The sequence below is a fragment of the Vigna unguiculata genome, chromosome 11, assembly GCF_037176805.1.
Source record: "Vigna unguiculata cultivar grain cowpea cultivar isolate G323 ecotype 2 chromosome 11, ASM3717680v1, whole genome shotgun sequence".
NCBI classification, from domain to species: Eukaryota; Viridiplantae; Streptophyta; class Magnoliopsida; order Fabales; family Fabaceae; genus Vigna; species Vigna unguiculata.
Window position 1 is genome coordinate 5,857,415 of NC_140802.1, and position 15,930 is coordinate 5,873,344.

General features: G+C 29.9%; 1 protein-coding gene across 2 annotated transcripts; it reads right to left on the bottom strand.

The window, feature by feature from the left end:
* Nucleotides 1-11,498: 11,498 nt before the first annotated feature.
* On the bottom strand, nucleotides 11,499-15,699 carry LOC114168520 (myb family transcription factor IPN2-like). Of its 2 annotated transcripts, none has more exons than XM_028053372.2 (7): nucleotides 15,370-15,699; nucleotides 15,161-15,237; nucleotides 14,961-15,027; nucleotides 14,770-14,836; nucleotides 14,452-14,494; nucleotides 13,131-13,743; nucleotides 11,499-11,748 (listed from the first exon to the last, which is right to left on the bottom strand). In XM_028053372.2, the coding sequence occupies exons 1-7, from the start codon at nucleotides 15,545-15,547 to the stop codon at nucleotides 11,741-11,743; spliced, it is 1,053 nt and encodes a 350-aa protein (XP_027909173.2). In that variant the 5' UTR covers nucleotides 15,548-15,699; the 3' UTR covers nucleotides 11,499-11,740. The 2 variants fall into 2 exon arrangements, with proteins under 2 accessions (XP_027909173.2, XP_027909172.2); XM_028053371.2 differs by having other exon boundaries at nucleotides 13,131-13,749; nucleotides 15,370-15,698.
* Between the last annotated feature and the right edge of the window lie 231 nt (nucleotides 15,700-15,930).

The following is a 15,930-nucleotide window of genomic DNA, read 5'->3' on the forward strand; positions in this document are numbered from 1 at the left end:
TGATGTATCACTAATGCAGATTTGGCTATTGAAATCATCTTATATGCTTTGGTTTTAAAGAAGACGAAGCATATAAAAATATGATGGCACTTTTAAAATTATCGCGAACTTATTAGCTTCAGTTGTCGAGAAACGGAAGCCTATTCTCCTATATGCTTCAGTTGATAAGGAACGAAAATTTATAAGTTCGCAAATTTATTAAAATTGCTGCTATTTTTTTTAATGAAGTGTAGAGGTATAGGCTTCGATTGTTGGGAAACCGAGGCCTATAGAAATATATGATTCAATTACTAAAGAATCAAGGTGTGTAATTTGAAAAAATAAAATTAAAATTGTCACTTTTTGTCTAATTATTTTATCTAAACACAAATGTATAGGTTTCTTATTCAAAACTAATAGCTGTTATTTGAATGTGAATAGTACATGATAAGTGTATCCATGATATTAAAATGCATAGTAATTTAGACACTTATTTCATGCTTAAATTTATTTTATCCATGAAAAATACCCCTTTATAGACATCATTAAACATCTCACTTAGTTGAATGAAAAGTAGAAAACTAATAAGTTAACTCCAATCTGCAGGAGAAAAGTGGAGAAATCAGGCACTAAGCTGGGCCATTATGAAGAAGCTTAGCCATGATAGATGCAAAGTCAGGACAATCACAAAGATTCTTTGGCTGAGCTTGAGAAATGTTGTTGAGCCACACTTTTGAGCTTGAACAAATGGTGAGAAGCATTGCATGAAACTGATAGTGATATGACACATTAATGTTACGAACAAGACAATTAAGGAAAGAATAAAAGAGCGAAAAATTGACACAATCTCATCTTCCATTGCTAGCTCCCACTTAATATATTCACCTCCCTGCATAGCCTCAACAAAATGCTCTGGCTCACTAGCATCAGTCAACAACAAGTAATGCAATGAAGGGGAGTACCTTTGTGGTGCTACAATTGTTCTGCTAGACCTTCTAGTCAGTAATTCAGGAGTTATTGACTCTACTATCTGTTCAGGTTCTGACCCAAACTCTGACTCGGGCTCTGACTCAGGCTCTACTTCTGTATTCTGCCTTCTGTTGGCTACATCACTTTCTGAAATTTCTTCTAATGATACATGCTCTGGCTTTTTATTTGCATTTGCAAATTCTACAGTCATGTCCTTATAGAACATGTTTTCATTAAAAGTAACATTTCTACTTCTGATAATTTTCTTATTTTGGTCATCCCAAAACCTGTAGTCATACATGTCAGATCCATAGCCAATGAAATAGCAGCCCTTTGCCTTAGGGTCCAATTTATCTCTACTATTAGAGTTCAACAAAATATATGAAGCACAACCAAAAACTTTCAGATGTGAAAGGTTTACCTCATTTCTAGACCATACTTCTTCAGGTAACTGATAGCCTAAAGGAACTGATGGTCCTCTGTTTATGAGATAGGCTATTGTGCTTATTGCATCTGCCCAAAATACCTTGGGTAATCCTGATTGGATTCTCATACATCTTGCTCTCTCATTCAAGGTTATGTTCATTCTTTCTGCCACACCGTTTTGTTCTGGTGTTCCTGGAACGGTCTTGATCATTCTGATCCCATTCTCTGAACAAAACTCCTTGAATTGATTATTGCATATTCTCCACCATTATTAGACTTCAAACATTTAATCTTTAAACCTGTTTGAGTCTCAACCTCCTGTTTCCACCTTTTAAACACAGAAAATACATCAGATTTATTTTTAAGAAAATAAACCCATACCTTTCTTATAGAGTCATCAATGAAGGTTACGTAATACTGTGAACCTCCAAGAGATTTCACTGGAGCTGGCCCCCAAACATCTGTATGCACTAGTGCTAGTCTTTCAACTTTAGACGACTTACTTGTTTTGGAGAAGCTAACCTTTTTCTGCTTTCCAAAGATACAATGTTCGCAAGGTCCAACGTCAACATGCTTCAAGTTAGGTATTTTACCTTTTGAGACCATGAGCTTCATTCCTTTCTCACTCATATGCCCAAGCCTCTGATGCCACAAAGAGAAACTGTTGCCAACTTCTACAACTGATATCATATCCTCATCTGCAATCATGTAAAGAGATCCTTGCTTCTTTCCACGAGCAACAACAAGATTACCTTTCATTACTTTCCAGTGTCCATCTCCAAAGGTGGTGTAATGACCTTCATCATCCAACTGCCCTATAGATATTAAGTTTCTCTTTAAGGCAGGAATATGTCTGACATTGTTCAAAGTCCACACACTTCCATTAGAGGTTCTGATATTGATATCACCTCTTCCTATAATATCAAGAGATTTTCCATCTGCAAGGTAGACCTTCCCAAACTTTTCTGGAACATAGTTAGATAATAATTCTAAGGAAGGTGTAGTATGAAATGACGCACCTGAGTCCATAATCCATGAGTCAATAGAACTATCTAGACTACATAATAGTGCATCTTCAATTTCATCAGTTGCTGCATTTGCTGATTGATCACTATCTTGCCTCTTGTTGTTGTTGTTCTTCCTTGGAGCCTTACATTGATTTGTAAAATGACCCCTTTTCTGACAATTCCAACAAGTGATATCATTCCGGAATTTTGGTTTTGATTTCTTTCTAGACTTTGATCTGCCTCGGCCTTGATTACGACCTTTCTGGCTACTTCTTCCTTTAGTTTCAGTACTCAATGCTGAACCAGAACTAGAACTGGAAGATTCCCCTGAACTTTTCCTGCGAACATCTTCGCTTAAGATCAAGTCACGAATGTTATCAAGCTTCAACTTACTATTACTTGCAGAATTACTAACCGCAGTAACAGTTGCACTCCAACTTTCCGGAAAATATGATAATAAAATTAAAACTTTCACCTCATCATCAAATGTTATCTGCACTGATGTCAACTGCGCAATAATTGTATTGAATTCACTAATATGATTAGTAATCGAGTTACCTTCACCCATTTTGAGGTTGACTAGTCTGCGAATCAAATACACTTTATTGGCTGCAGATGGCTTCTCATACATATTTGACAATGCCTTCATCAAATCTACGGTTGTGTTCTCGTTCATGATGTTGAACGCAACATTCTTGGCTAATGTCAACCGGATCACACCAAGTGTCCGCCGATCTAACAAATCCCATTATGCCTGCTCCATGTCAGTTGGCTTCTGCCCTGTTAAGGGTAGATACAACTTCTTCTGATATAGGTAGTCCTTTATCTGTATCTTCCAGAACCCGAAGTCACTGTCATCAAACTTCTCAATCCTCACCTTCTCTTCTTCCAATGCCATTGCTCTTGCTGCTTTTACAAAAGCTCCTGCTGCGGCTTTTGACCAAAGCTCCCACTACTTCTCTAAACTGAGATCCCTAAGAAGAAAAAATAGAAACCAAATCTTTTCTAATGTGGAAGATCAGACAATGCTGCAACCACAGAGCATACTAAGAAAAATGGCTCTGATACCAATTGTTAGGAACAAGGCAATAAAGGAAAGAATAAAAGAGAGTAAAATAGACACAGAGGATTTAACGTGGTTCGGCGTACAATGTGTATGCCTACGTCCATGACTACACTAGGAAGTATTTGTATTTTTATATTTCTGGTATATCTTAAAGCTTTACATAGAGTCTCTTATATAATAAAATAGAGAACCACATCTCACTATTATGGAACTAAATCAAACACCATAATTCTAACAATTAATCCTCAGAGTAACAGAAGATAGTCACGAAGCTTAGCACAACAACAAAAAATAAAATTCAAGAAAGAAGCTATCGTGTATATTAAGTAAAATTTTGAGGTACCATATTCTATTTTTGCTCCTGTGAGGTTAACCATACATGATCATTAGCTTTTGGTTCTTACAAGATATTTTTTACATCGACTAATTCTTACATAAAAAAAAATCTAAATAAATTAAGGATGTGTTGAACTAACTTATCCATACATATAAATACTTGAAAATAAGAAAAAATAATGATATATGATCTCTAAGTTATGCACAAGTTAAATAATAACAATAATATAAAATATTATAAAATTTTAAATTAACATAATGAATAAACTAAATTTTAACAAACAAATTATTTTTAACTTTTGTTCTCTGATTTTTTTATAGAAGTACTTATGATGAAATTTATCCAAATATATTCTTAAATAAAAGTAATTTTTTTTCAGAAAATACAAGTAAATTTTAGAGACATTTCCTTTAGGTTATATAATTGAATTATATATACTTTAACACAATTGTTAAAGTTCACTACAAAAAATCTTCAATTAAAAATCAATTTTAAAAATAAAAAATAATTAGTCACTGTATCAACTAATTTAGATATTAATTTACAAAATTAAAAATTATTGATTACTAAAATAATCACTTTTATAAATAAAAAATTATAATCGGTCACTAATTAATTAGAGACTAGTTTAGAAACTAACTAATTTTGGTAGTCGAAACCTAAGTAGATAATTTTTAGTGACAAATTTTTTTTGGTAGCTAAAACCATGGTAGCTAATTTTAAAGACCAATTTAATTTAATAATCAACTATAATTTTTTATTTATAATAATAACTATTTTATTAATCAATAACTTTTGATTTTGTAAATTAATATCTAAATTAGTCATTATATAATTACTGATTACTAAAATAATTACTGATCACTAAAATTAGTATAATTAGTATCGTTTAAAAGTTTTTTCTCGAATGGTTGGAGGAAAAATGTGTATATATGCAGATTATGTTATTCGGAAGGAATATAAGACAGTAAAGGAATTTAAAAAGGAGAGTGAAAGATAGATGCTCTTTGTCTGCCTCAACTATCATCTTCTAGGAACTTCATGGAAAAGAATATCATCATTTGTGTAGCTTCAAAATCACTTCCAGAGTAACCAAAAATTGATATAAAACATTATTGTTCAAGCGTCCACATGTCTCTCAAGCAATAGAAAAGAAATTTGTCATAGTAATGTGGCGGTAAATCAAGAATCTACATGTTTTAATAAAGTTAAAACTGCAAATTTTGAGGGGTTACTTTTAGAAGTGAAATTCAAAGATAATTTATAAAAAATATTTCTATTAATTTAACATTGGCCAATTCACTTCTTGGATATAGATAATATCATATGTTTTTACACTACAAAACAATCTTCAATTATAAAAAGAAAAAAAATTAGTCATTATAATGACTGATTTAGATACTAATTTACAAAATTAAAAATTATTGGTTACTAAAATATTCACTATAAATAAAAAAAATTATATTTTGTCACTATTTAATTAGAGACCAATTTAATAACTAAGTCTTTTGAATAGTCAAAACTAGGTAGCTAATTTGTTGTGACCAATTTTTTTTGGTAGCCAAAACTATAGTAGTTAATTTTAAAGACCAATTTAGTAACCAATTATAATTTTTTATTCATAATAGTGACTATCTTAGTAACCAATAATTTTTAGTTTTGTAAATTAGTATATTGGTTATTATAGTTATTAATCATTGTTGGTCACTAAAATTTGTCACTATTTAGGAATTTTCTTGTAGTGTTAGTTCCTATACTTATACGCGAAATTGTAATTCGTCTCTCTCTTAAAGTTCATATAAAATACATCCATGTACTTTAGTAAAGCAAGGAATATTTCCTCTAGAACAAGTAGAGTTAACTTTTAGGTGATGTGTCTAACAAACATGTCACACGTGTAATTTAAAAAAAAAAAATCAGTTTATTTATTTACTTATTTTTACATTTTTTTTTTCTTTTGGTTATGGAGAACATATTTCGTGTAGTCCTAAAGTATAGGGATGAATTTTATATGAATTTTAGAGAAGGACAAATTTCAATTTTACATATAAAAGAGAGACTAAAATCATACTTAACATAATTTAATATATAAAATAATTAAATTTCTATATGAAATAAGATTATGAAAAACAACATATAAATTATTTTTGAGTAATTAATTAATTATTCTATTATATAAAAGTCAAATGATAACACCACTTATATAAATTAATTTTGAGATGAAAATAACTTATTCTATTTTTAAGACAATCTTTTAAGTCGTGCTTGAAGTTTTAATAGTTTTTTAAAATTAATATAAGTTGATTTAGTAAAGTATTAACCGAACGATTAAACTTTGAAAAACATAAAACTTTAAATATTTTTAAATGCTATAATTTTATTTATTTATTATTAATCTTATTATATAGAATTAATATACTAAAAAATTATGTGATAGATTGACTAATTTTTTATTAATATAGATAAAAATAAAAATAATTTATATCAAAGTAAAATCATGTCATTCTATTATATTATTTTTATTTTCTGACTATTGACATTTAATTATAGAAAAACACTTTTATTATTTTTAACAATTAAATTAATTAGATAATTTATGATAAAAATATAAATAATATTTAATTAGTATGAATCCAAAGGTATTGTAAGTGTTTGTCATCTAATCACATTTTTCTATAACAAAATTGAAAAAATAAATAAAATGAATAAATAATACAATAATTTAATTATTTTATATTTAAAATTAGATTTAAATATGATTTTGGTCTTTCTACTTGCATGTAAAATTGGAAGTTATTTTTTTTTAAAGTTCAAATAAAATTTATTATAATGTTTTAGTAATGCATGAAATACATTATTTAAAACAAACAAAAAATGTAAAAAATAAAAATAAAAAATTGAAAAAAAAATTGTTTTTTAGTTATACATGTCAGCCAACATGTTAGTCACGTGTTGTGACATTTAATCCGGTCAGTATGATCATTAGACATGTCACCTAATTGTTAACGTTGTCTGTTTTGAGAGGATGTATTTCTCACATTACTAAAATACATAAATGAATTTTATATAAACTTTGAGAGAGCAATAAATCTCAATTTCACGTATAAATACAAAAGCTACAAACATCATTAACCCAATCAATATTTGTAAACTTCTCGCGTACTAACTACGATGGCGAAGTAAATTATAACAACCAAATTCAGAATCAGATGTTCTTAAAGATATACATAAAGCACCTAAACAATTGAAATGAAAAATTTTAAATATACACTAAAAAAAAAAAAAAACCTCCTAAATAGTAACCAATTTTAGTGATCAAGAATTGTTAGTAACTATAATGACCAAGTTAGATACCAATTTACAAAAGTAAAAATTATTGGTTACTAAAATAGCAACTATTATGAATGAAAAATGATAATTGGTTACTAAATTGGTATCTAAAATTAGTTACAAGATTTTGGTTACCAAATGAATTAGTTTCTAAATTAGACTTTAATTAATCAATGATTAATTATCTAGACAAGGAAGATGATGTAAGCAATCTTGGGGATGTAGATAAGGTAAGGCGCATGAAATTCTTAAGTGAGTTGAAGTTGCTATTACACAAGGAAAGTGCATTGTTAAATCAAAAGGCAAGACTTAAATGGATAGAATAAGAGGACACTAACTCAAAGTACTTCCACTCAAGAATAAGATGAAGGAGGATTACAAATGAATTAAAAGGGGTGGATGTGAATGGGTTGTGGTGTGAGGACCGGGCAAAGGTAAGGGAGGAAGTAAGGCAAGTCTTCCAAAAAAGGTTTTCCGTACCTAAATCTTTCAGCATTAACTTCTATAACATCGAGTTTCAAACAATATCTGAGGAAGATAACATGCTATTAATGGATGAAATAGGTGATAAGGAAATAGAGGAGACAATAAACCAATGTGGAGAAACTAAAAGTCCAAGTCCCAATGGCTTTAACTTTCTCTTCTTAAAGTATAACTAGGAGGTGCTGAAGAACGATGTTAACAATGCGGTGAGATGGTTCTAGAAAAAGGGGAAGATCCCAAAAGGGTGTAATGCTTCATTCATAGCACTAGTACCAACAAAACAAACCCCTCTCGACCTGGATGACTATAGACCTATTTCTCTAGTCAGTTATGTGTACAAGATAATATCTAAGATCCTATAAAATAGGCTAAGACTGTGTTAACTAAGGTTATAGATAGCACTCAATCAACATTCATCAAAGGAAGAGGTCTCTTGGGTAGTATTTTGGTAGCTAATGAGATAGTGGAGGAATATAGACGAAAAAAGAAAAGGCTGGCAATAGTAAAGCTTGACTATGAAAAAACATATGACTCGGTCAACTGGGATTTTCTATATCATATGATGGAGAGAATGGGGTTTTGTGATAGATGGATAAGTTGGATTAAAGAATGCTTGGGCTCCTCCTCGGTGTCAGTTCTAGTGAACGGGAGTCCCACTAAGGAGTTTTCTCCAACAAGAGGCCTTAGGTAGGGAGAACCTATGGCACACTTACTTTTTCTTATTATAGTAGAGGGCTTGGCAGGGTTAGTCAGACAAGCTGTGAAGAAAGACTTATACAATGGGATTAAAGTTGGCTCTAATGACACAAATGTGGGGTTACTATAGTTTGCTGATGATACCCTCTTCTTGTGTGAAGCAAAAGCTTAAAATGCATGAACCTTAAAGACTATATTAAGAAGTTTTGAACTAGCGTCAGGTCTTCGGGTTAATTTCTCCAAAACCAAATTTGGGGGGTTGGGCCCCGATGCATCTCTGTTGAAAGTATTCTTAAACACCCTAAATTGCAAACATATGGATATTTCGTTTGTGTACCTTGGAATGCCAATTGGAGGAAGCCCAAGGCTAAAACAATTTTGGCAACCCATGATTGAGAATGTCAATAGTCGATTAGCTAAATGGAAAGGAAAACTTATAAGTATGGCTGGTCGAGTATGTCTAATTAAATTTGTCCTATCTGCTTTGCCACTATACTTTATGTCCTTTTATAAACTGTCAAAATAGGTGAGCAAAAACTCCTAAAAGTGCAAAGAAACTTCCTTTGGGGATGGAGTTCGGAAGCCAAGAAAATAGCATGGGTCAAATGGGATAATATATGCAAATCAAAGGAGGCAGGGGGACTGGGCATAAGGAACATTCAGAATTTTAATGACGCACTCTTATCCAAATAGAAATGGAGATTAGGAATGAAGGATAATGGGTTATGGAGACAATTCTTGGAGTCAAAGTACGGGTTGTGGAGAAACCTTAACGATCCTAACACATTGAGGTCTGCTTCGAGATGGTGGATAGACATATGTAAGGTGTGTGGGAGCACATTGCAAGGTCTTAGGTACGATAATAGCTTTGAGTGGGTGTTAGGTGATGGAAAAAAAGTGAAGTTTTGGGAAGACAAGTGGGTAGGAGAAGAAACACTTAAAAGTAGGTTCCCTAGGTTGTACCTGATATCCGATTGTAAAGATGGAGCCATTGGGAAGGTCGGCCATTGGGAGGACAATGTCTGGTGTTGGGATTTATTATGGAGGAGACCCCAATTTGTGTGGGAATCAACTATGTAAGGCGCACGAAGATACTTGGAAATGGAAAGAAGATGAGGATGTGATATACTTAGTAAAGGCAGCTTATAAAGCATCACAAAGAACTGCTGAAGAAGTACAAAACAATGAGTTCAAAATGTTGTGGAGCACAAGAGTAACCCTAAAGGCTCAAATACTAGGATGGAGGGTATTCTTGGATAAATTACCGACTAAGGATAATCTACTAATGAGGGGGGTCCAACTACAACAGAGTCTTTGTGATTTGTGTAATGCACACAAAGAGACTACAAACCATCTATTCTTCTTTTGTAGGGTGACCCAAATGGTGTGGAATATGTGTGACAGTTGGCTAGGGGTATGCACTGTGCACCATATTAAAGCTAGGACCAACTTTCAACACTTCTATCTTTTTTATCTTAATAGTAGACAAAATCTAGCTTGGCGAGGAATGTAGTTAGCTATTATAGGAGAAATTTGGAGCCATAGGAATGATGTAATCTTTAAGCAAAGGAAAGTTGATCCTATAAAAATTTTTAGTCATGTTCAAATGGTAGCTTGGGTGTGAATGAAACGCAAAATTCCAACTGTCATGTTCTTCTATAGTGATTAGTATTTATCTCCACATACATGTTTAAAATCCCTATGATATCGTAATGTTATGTGTTTCAGTGTGATAGATAAACAAAAACAGATTCTTCAAAAGAAGGGAAGAAGATATCATAAAGCAAGTCTCAAAAATTAAGGATGTTGCATGTGTGTCTGATGGCAACCGGAATACTGAGTTCCAGGGATGGAGGCAAAAGGACATTTTATGTTATGAAAATAAAATTACAAGATACAGCTTAATAGTGACGCAAAGAATGCTCTTTCTATATAAACTTATTCCTTTAATTGAAAAAGAGATTCATTATATTCTCTCGCTTTGAATTCGTATGTATATCAGAATCAAATGCTTAATAACCACGCAAAGAATGTTCGTCACACTCACCAAAAGAAATCAGAAGGAATATATACAAAAATAAATAAATTGAGATATGTTTTAATAACATTTTTTATAAAGAATTATAATAAGAAAAATTAAATAAATATCTTTTATAAATCGAGAGAATTTCCACAAATTAGTTAATATATAAATTAATTCTAGCTTTAAAAATTCACTTTTTTTTAACTCTTATAGGAAATAATTTCCAAATACATTTCAGTGAAATTTTATTGCTTAAAAGTTTTTTATTTTATATTTACAGAAACTTCTTCCCACAACAACACTTAAAAAAAATCAATTTCATTTCTAGATAAACTAATTTTGTAAAAACTCTCTTATTTAAAATTTTAAAAACTTTATTTTAATTTATATATAAGCTAATTTTAATTTATACTAAAATTTACTTCCTTTTTAAAATTTCTCTCTTTAGATATGAAAAACTAGTTCTATCTTATGTACACCCCAGAGGTGTGTGAAAAAAAAAATCTACCTACCCATCCATTAGATATATATGTGAATATATGAAAGAAGAGAAATTATAATTTATAAAATAATAGATATTCAATAATAATCAATTATATATTTTGTCATTTCTCTTTTATCTATATATATATATATATATATATATATATATATATATATATATATATATATATATATATATATATGTATATATTGATTGAAAGTCGTGTTTTAATAGCCTTATATATTTAAAAGTCGATATTACAGTGACAATTTAAATAAAGGGTTAAATATATTTTTTCTCTCATTTTCATTTTCAGTAAAAATTGAAATTAGTTCCTCTTTGAAATTTTGGTCCAATTTAGTTCCCCAATTTCAGAATTGCGTGAATTTAGTCTTTTCAAGCAAATTTTGTTACGTTTCAAACGCATTTTCAAATATTGAAGCAAAAATGTGTCAAATGGTGTAAACATCTAAATTGTTATCATAAAACGTATTTGAAACGTCAAATAAACTTAACAAACTTTGGTTAAAAAGACTAAATTTGGGACTAATTCCAATTTTCATTGAAGGTTGAGGGACAAAAACATATTTAATTCTTAAATAAATGTGTTCTCTTAACTCTTTAAGATATTCTTTAAAAACAAAATTTTAACAAAATTTCAAACTTTAAAACGGATAATACCAAAATAAACATTACAGTGACTAACAAACAATAATATATATACGAATAATTAGTATAATGTTAACAAAATTAAATATTAAATAATCCACCAAAATTGTAGAATATGTTAGATGTAAGAACATAAGAGAAAGGTGTTGTTAAAGTACATATATGATAGATTAGAATGAGACTTTGATTTCCATGCAAAGGCTTTATATAAACAATATAGCTCTGTGGGGGAAGTAACCTTCTTATCAACTTCTCATCTCTAACAACCAATTCAAAACCCTACATCGCATACAAATTGTAGTTAATTACATAATTAATTAAGGAAATTATGGTTAATGAATAAGATTTTGGTATCTCTCAATTTTTCAAAATAAATATGTTAATCTAATCACAAGTTATTTTGTTACTATTATACTAAGGTGTTGACAGATTAATTTTATCAATATATCTTACCATATTTGAATAATTATATGTTAATACCATTAATTTAACAGTAATAAATTACTTTCATAAATAAAGTAATATTTATTTATTAAATGTTGAGCAATAAAAATTAAGCATTAAATTCAAACACTATAATAAAATATTTCATTAGCGACCGATTAGTGGTTACTAAAATAATTACTATTATGAATAAAAAATTATAATTAATCTCTAAATTGATTTTTAAAATTTAGTTATCAAATGAGATTGGTCACTTACATTAGCTATCAAAATTTTTGCTACAAAAAAGGATTACTTTCTAAATTAGTCTCTAATGAATTAGTAACCAGTTTAATCATCAATTATAATTTTTTATTCACGATAGTGACTATTGTAATGACTAATAAATTTGTATCTAAATATGTTATTATAGCGACTAACAAGTTTTGCTCACTAAAATTAGTTGTTAATGAGATAATTTTTTGTAGTAATAAAATTAATTTTGAAGTTACAAAAACTTATTTAACCTTTTAGATTATTCATATATTTGAACAAATTTTACCTTTTCTTATTATTAGGTAGAAAACTTTTCATTCTAATATATACTATTTTACTATCTTTGTCTAGTCTTTATAACTAGAAGAACTAAAAGAGATTGAAATTAGTATGTCTGTAAATTAAAATAAATTAAAATCATATATATATATATATATGTATATATATATATATATATATATATATATATATATATATATATATATATATATATTATAAATAAAAATAAAATTATGTATATAAACTAAAATAAATTATTTTTATTATATAAACTAAAAAGAGAAATATGATTTTAAAATCTCACATATTAAAATACGTTAAACTTAATTACTATTTTTAATCCTAGTATTTATTATATTTTGCTTAACTTGGTATTATAATATCACTCAAAAAAGTTAATCAATTTTTAATTAACTTTAAAATGCAACAATATTTCATTAAAACGAGAGACTTCTTATGTTTTAAAAACTATTATAAAAATATTAAATTGAACAAAATAAATAAATCATATTAAAATAGTACATATGAGAACTCAAAAGAACTAAAATGCATGTATATATATATAGAGAGAGAGAGAGCCTAAAGTAAATGCATATGTAGATAGAGAAAGTGAAAAGTGAAATTAAACCTTAATATAATTATGATTAATTATCATCCAAAAGGGAGATTAATTATAATTGTACCTTGTGCCATGGAAGTAGCATTGATCATAGGACTGTTATTCCTTTCTGGTTGAAGTGGTGATCTTTGTGGTGATGGCTTTTCTAGCTTCATAGAACCTTCAAATTTCTTGTGACTATTGTTACCTACACTCTCTCCATGCACCATCAATGGCTTTGTGTCATAGATCTCTGACATGGGGTCACTATCCATTGATGGTGCTGAAATCTGAACCTTATTGTGATCCCCTTTGAAAGGGTCCTCCTCTTCAGGGCTGATGCATGATGAAGTTGTTCCCAAATCTTGAAGCCTCAGATCATCACTCCAAATCAATGGACTCTTCCCACTTCCACTGTAGCTGCAAATCCTCTTCTTTCCCTCAAAAACACTCTCAGTGTTTGATGCCATGAACCCTTCAAGGTTTTCACCACCACCATATAAGTTCAGATCTTGAAAAGAAGGGTAATTCAGAGAACAGAACTCCTTCATCACACCCATGTCACTGCTGCTTCCTTGACCTCCTCCCATACCCTTCATGCCTGTGCCCATGTTTTCACCTGCAAGTGTGTGATAAGCCTTCTCCAATATGCTTTGCATGTATTTTCCCTGTGCCTCAATCCTCAGTTGAAGGTTTTTCTGAACCTGACAAATCATAGTTAATACACCTAAACTCTTGTTAAACATGTTATGTTATCACAACCTTAGAAACATGAGTTTACTTCAAGGTTTAATGTTTTCTTCATGTATATGTTCCATCTTTGTGTATCCAATACTAAAAAAAAATTTCTTAGGAAATACTTACAAAATTTTATTGTAAAAAAAAATTTGTAAGAAATTGTTACCAAAATATTTTGTATAAAACACTTTTTACAACAAATTTTATAAAAAATACTTACAAATTTAATAATTTTGTATGAAATGATTATCTACAAAAGAATTACTTGTCAATTAAAATTTTTAAAAAAATAGCAGGAAAAAGTCTTTTCTTACAAATTTATTTAACAAATTTGTAAGAAAAATTTCATGTACTATAACAAATTTTAGTAGTGTTTAACTAAAAAGTAAAACCTATATACTATGTATGTTCAAATTGAGACTAGATCCTCTTCTGAATTTTTGGATTTTTGGATTTTTGGTATTGTTTTCTACTTAGTATTAGAAGTAAATTGATGTATGTACTTTAAATGTCCTTTTAATATATTTTAAATAAGTGTCTATTAATATATTTTGAAAGTATAGCAGAAAACTAATATAAAAAAATCTAATAAAGAATCTAAATTTATTCAAATCTTTGGATTTTTGAAGCACATAATTACATGTGAACTTTAAAGTGTAATGTTTTACCTCTAGTTGTTCATGCAGTCTTCTTTGCACTTCCATTTGCATCCTATATATTGCATCCAACAAACCAGTTAAAGAAAATCAAAAGAAAAACTCAGTGCATGTTATTGATATTTTGTTGTAGAAACAATCTGAGTTTAGATATAAGAAAAATTAATTACTTTTTTCTGAAGAATAAGTTAAGTCACACACACGAATAATGTATTAATAAACGAAAAAGTATATGAGTAAATGGAAAGAATAGAAGATGGTGGAAAACCAATTCTCTTGGAGTTTTGTTTATTGTGGTATGGATTTGACGGAATAGTGAAGTATGCATACTCGTTCATGTTGCGACCAATCATGGCGGAAGAGGAGCCAATATTTCGTTGAAGTTCTAAAGCAGAAGCTGCAGTGATATAAATACAGTTGAAGAAAACTTCATGAAATGTAAACAAATTAAAATAAATTAAGGAAAGTGATGAAGAAGAAGAAGAAGAAGAAAAAGAGTAATTAATTAAGTAATTAAGCACCTCTCATGCCTTCCTTAATAGAGTGTTCATTGAAATCCTTGTGGGGCTGTTTTCCAAGTCTGAATTTCTACGAATTTCAAAGAACGAGTTAGCATAAAGCAAAAGGAAGAAAAAGAGAGACAACAAGATAGCCAGAGAAACCCAGTGTCACAAAAAGTGTTCCAAAATGGAAAACAAAAAGGAAAAAGAAGCGTTGAAACCTGAAGGTGACTCTTGAGATGATAAAGAGTGAGACCCTTCACACCCATAACCCTCATGATTGTCTTAGGAGTGGCCTCTGCAATTCACACAACACAAAAGAAAAGTCTTTATCTCTTATCTCTTATCTCTTATCTCTTATCGACGTGAAACTTTTAATACGAAATGAAGAAAAATTGAAGCAGAAGAAAAAGGGTGTTAAGAGGAGTACTGTCAGGTCCTCCAAGCTGAGCAACAGCATCAACAAAGCGTTCATGGAGTTCAACAGTCCAACGAAGACGAGGTTTAGGGTCTGTGGTGAGGACAAGGCCTGAGTCTCCTTGAACACACATGGGTCTGTCATGGGAATTCATAGTAGAAGGCTTCTTTGGAGGGAACATTCTTTCCATTATTTCTGTGATGAGAGAAGAAACTGAGAAGAATACAAAGAAATTGAAGAACAAATTCGATGAATATGGTGCGTTTTTTATTGAAGAGGAAATGAAGATGTGAAAGCCTTTGGCTATAGCTGCTGCATACACACCTCTTATGATTAAAGTCTAGAGAATAAGGGAAGAGCTACCTTGCTTAAAAAGAATGTATTAAATTAAAAGATTTGTTTTTTTTTTTAATGTTAAAAAAGAATAAAGCATTCCTATTCTAACATGCAAACCCTCCTTTGTAAAAAGTCACACAGTCTCTTTCTATCACATTCCACACCCTTTCATTATTATTTACTAAATCATTTGTAATACCAATCATATAATTATATATAACTATAATTTTTCATGTT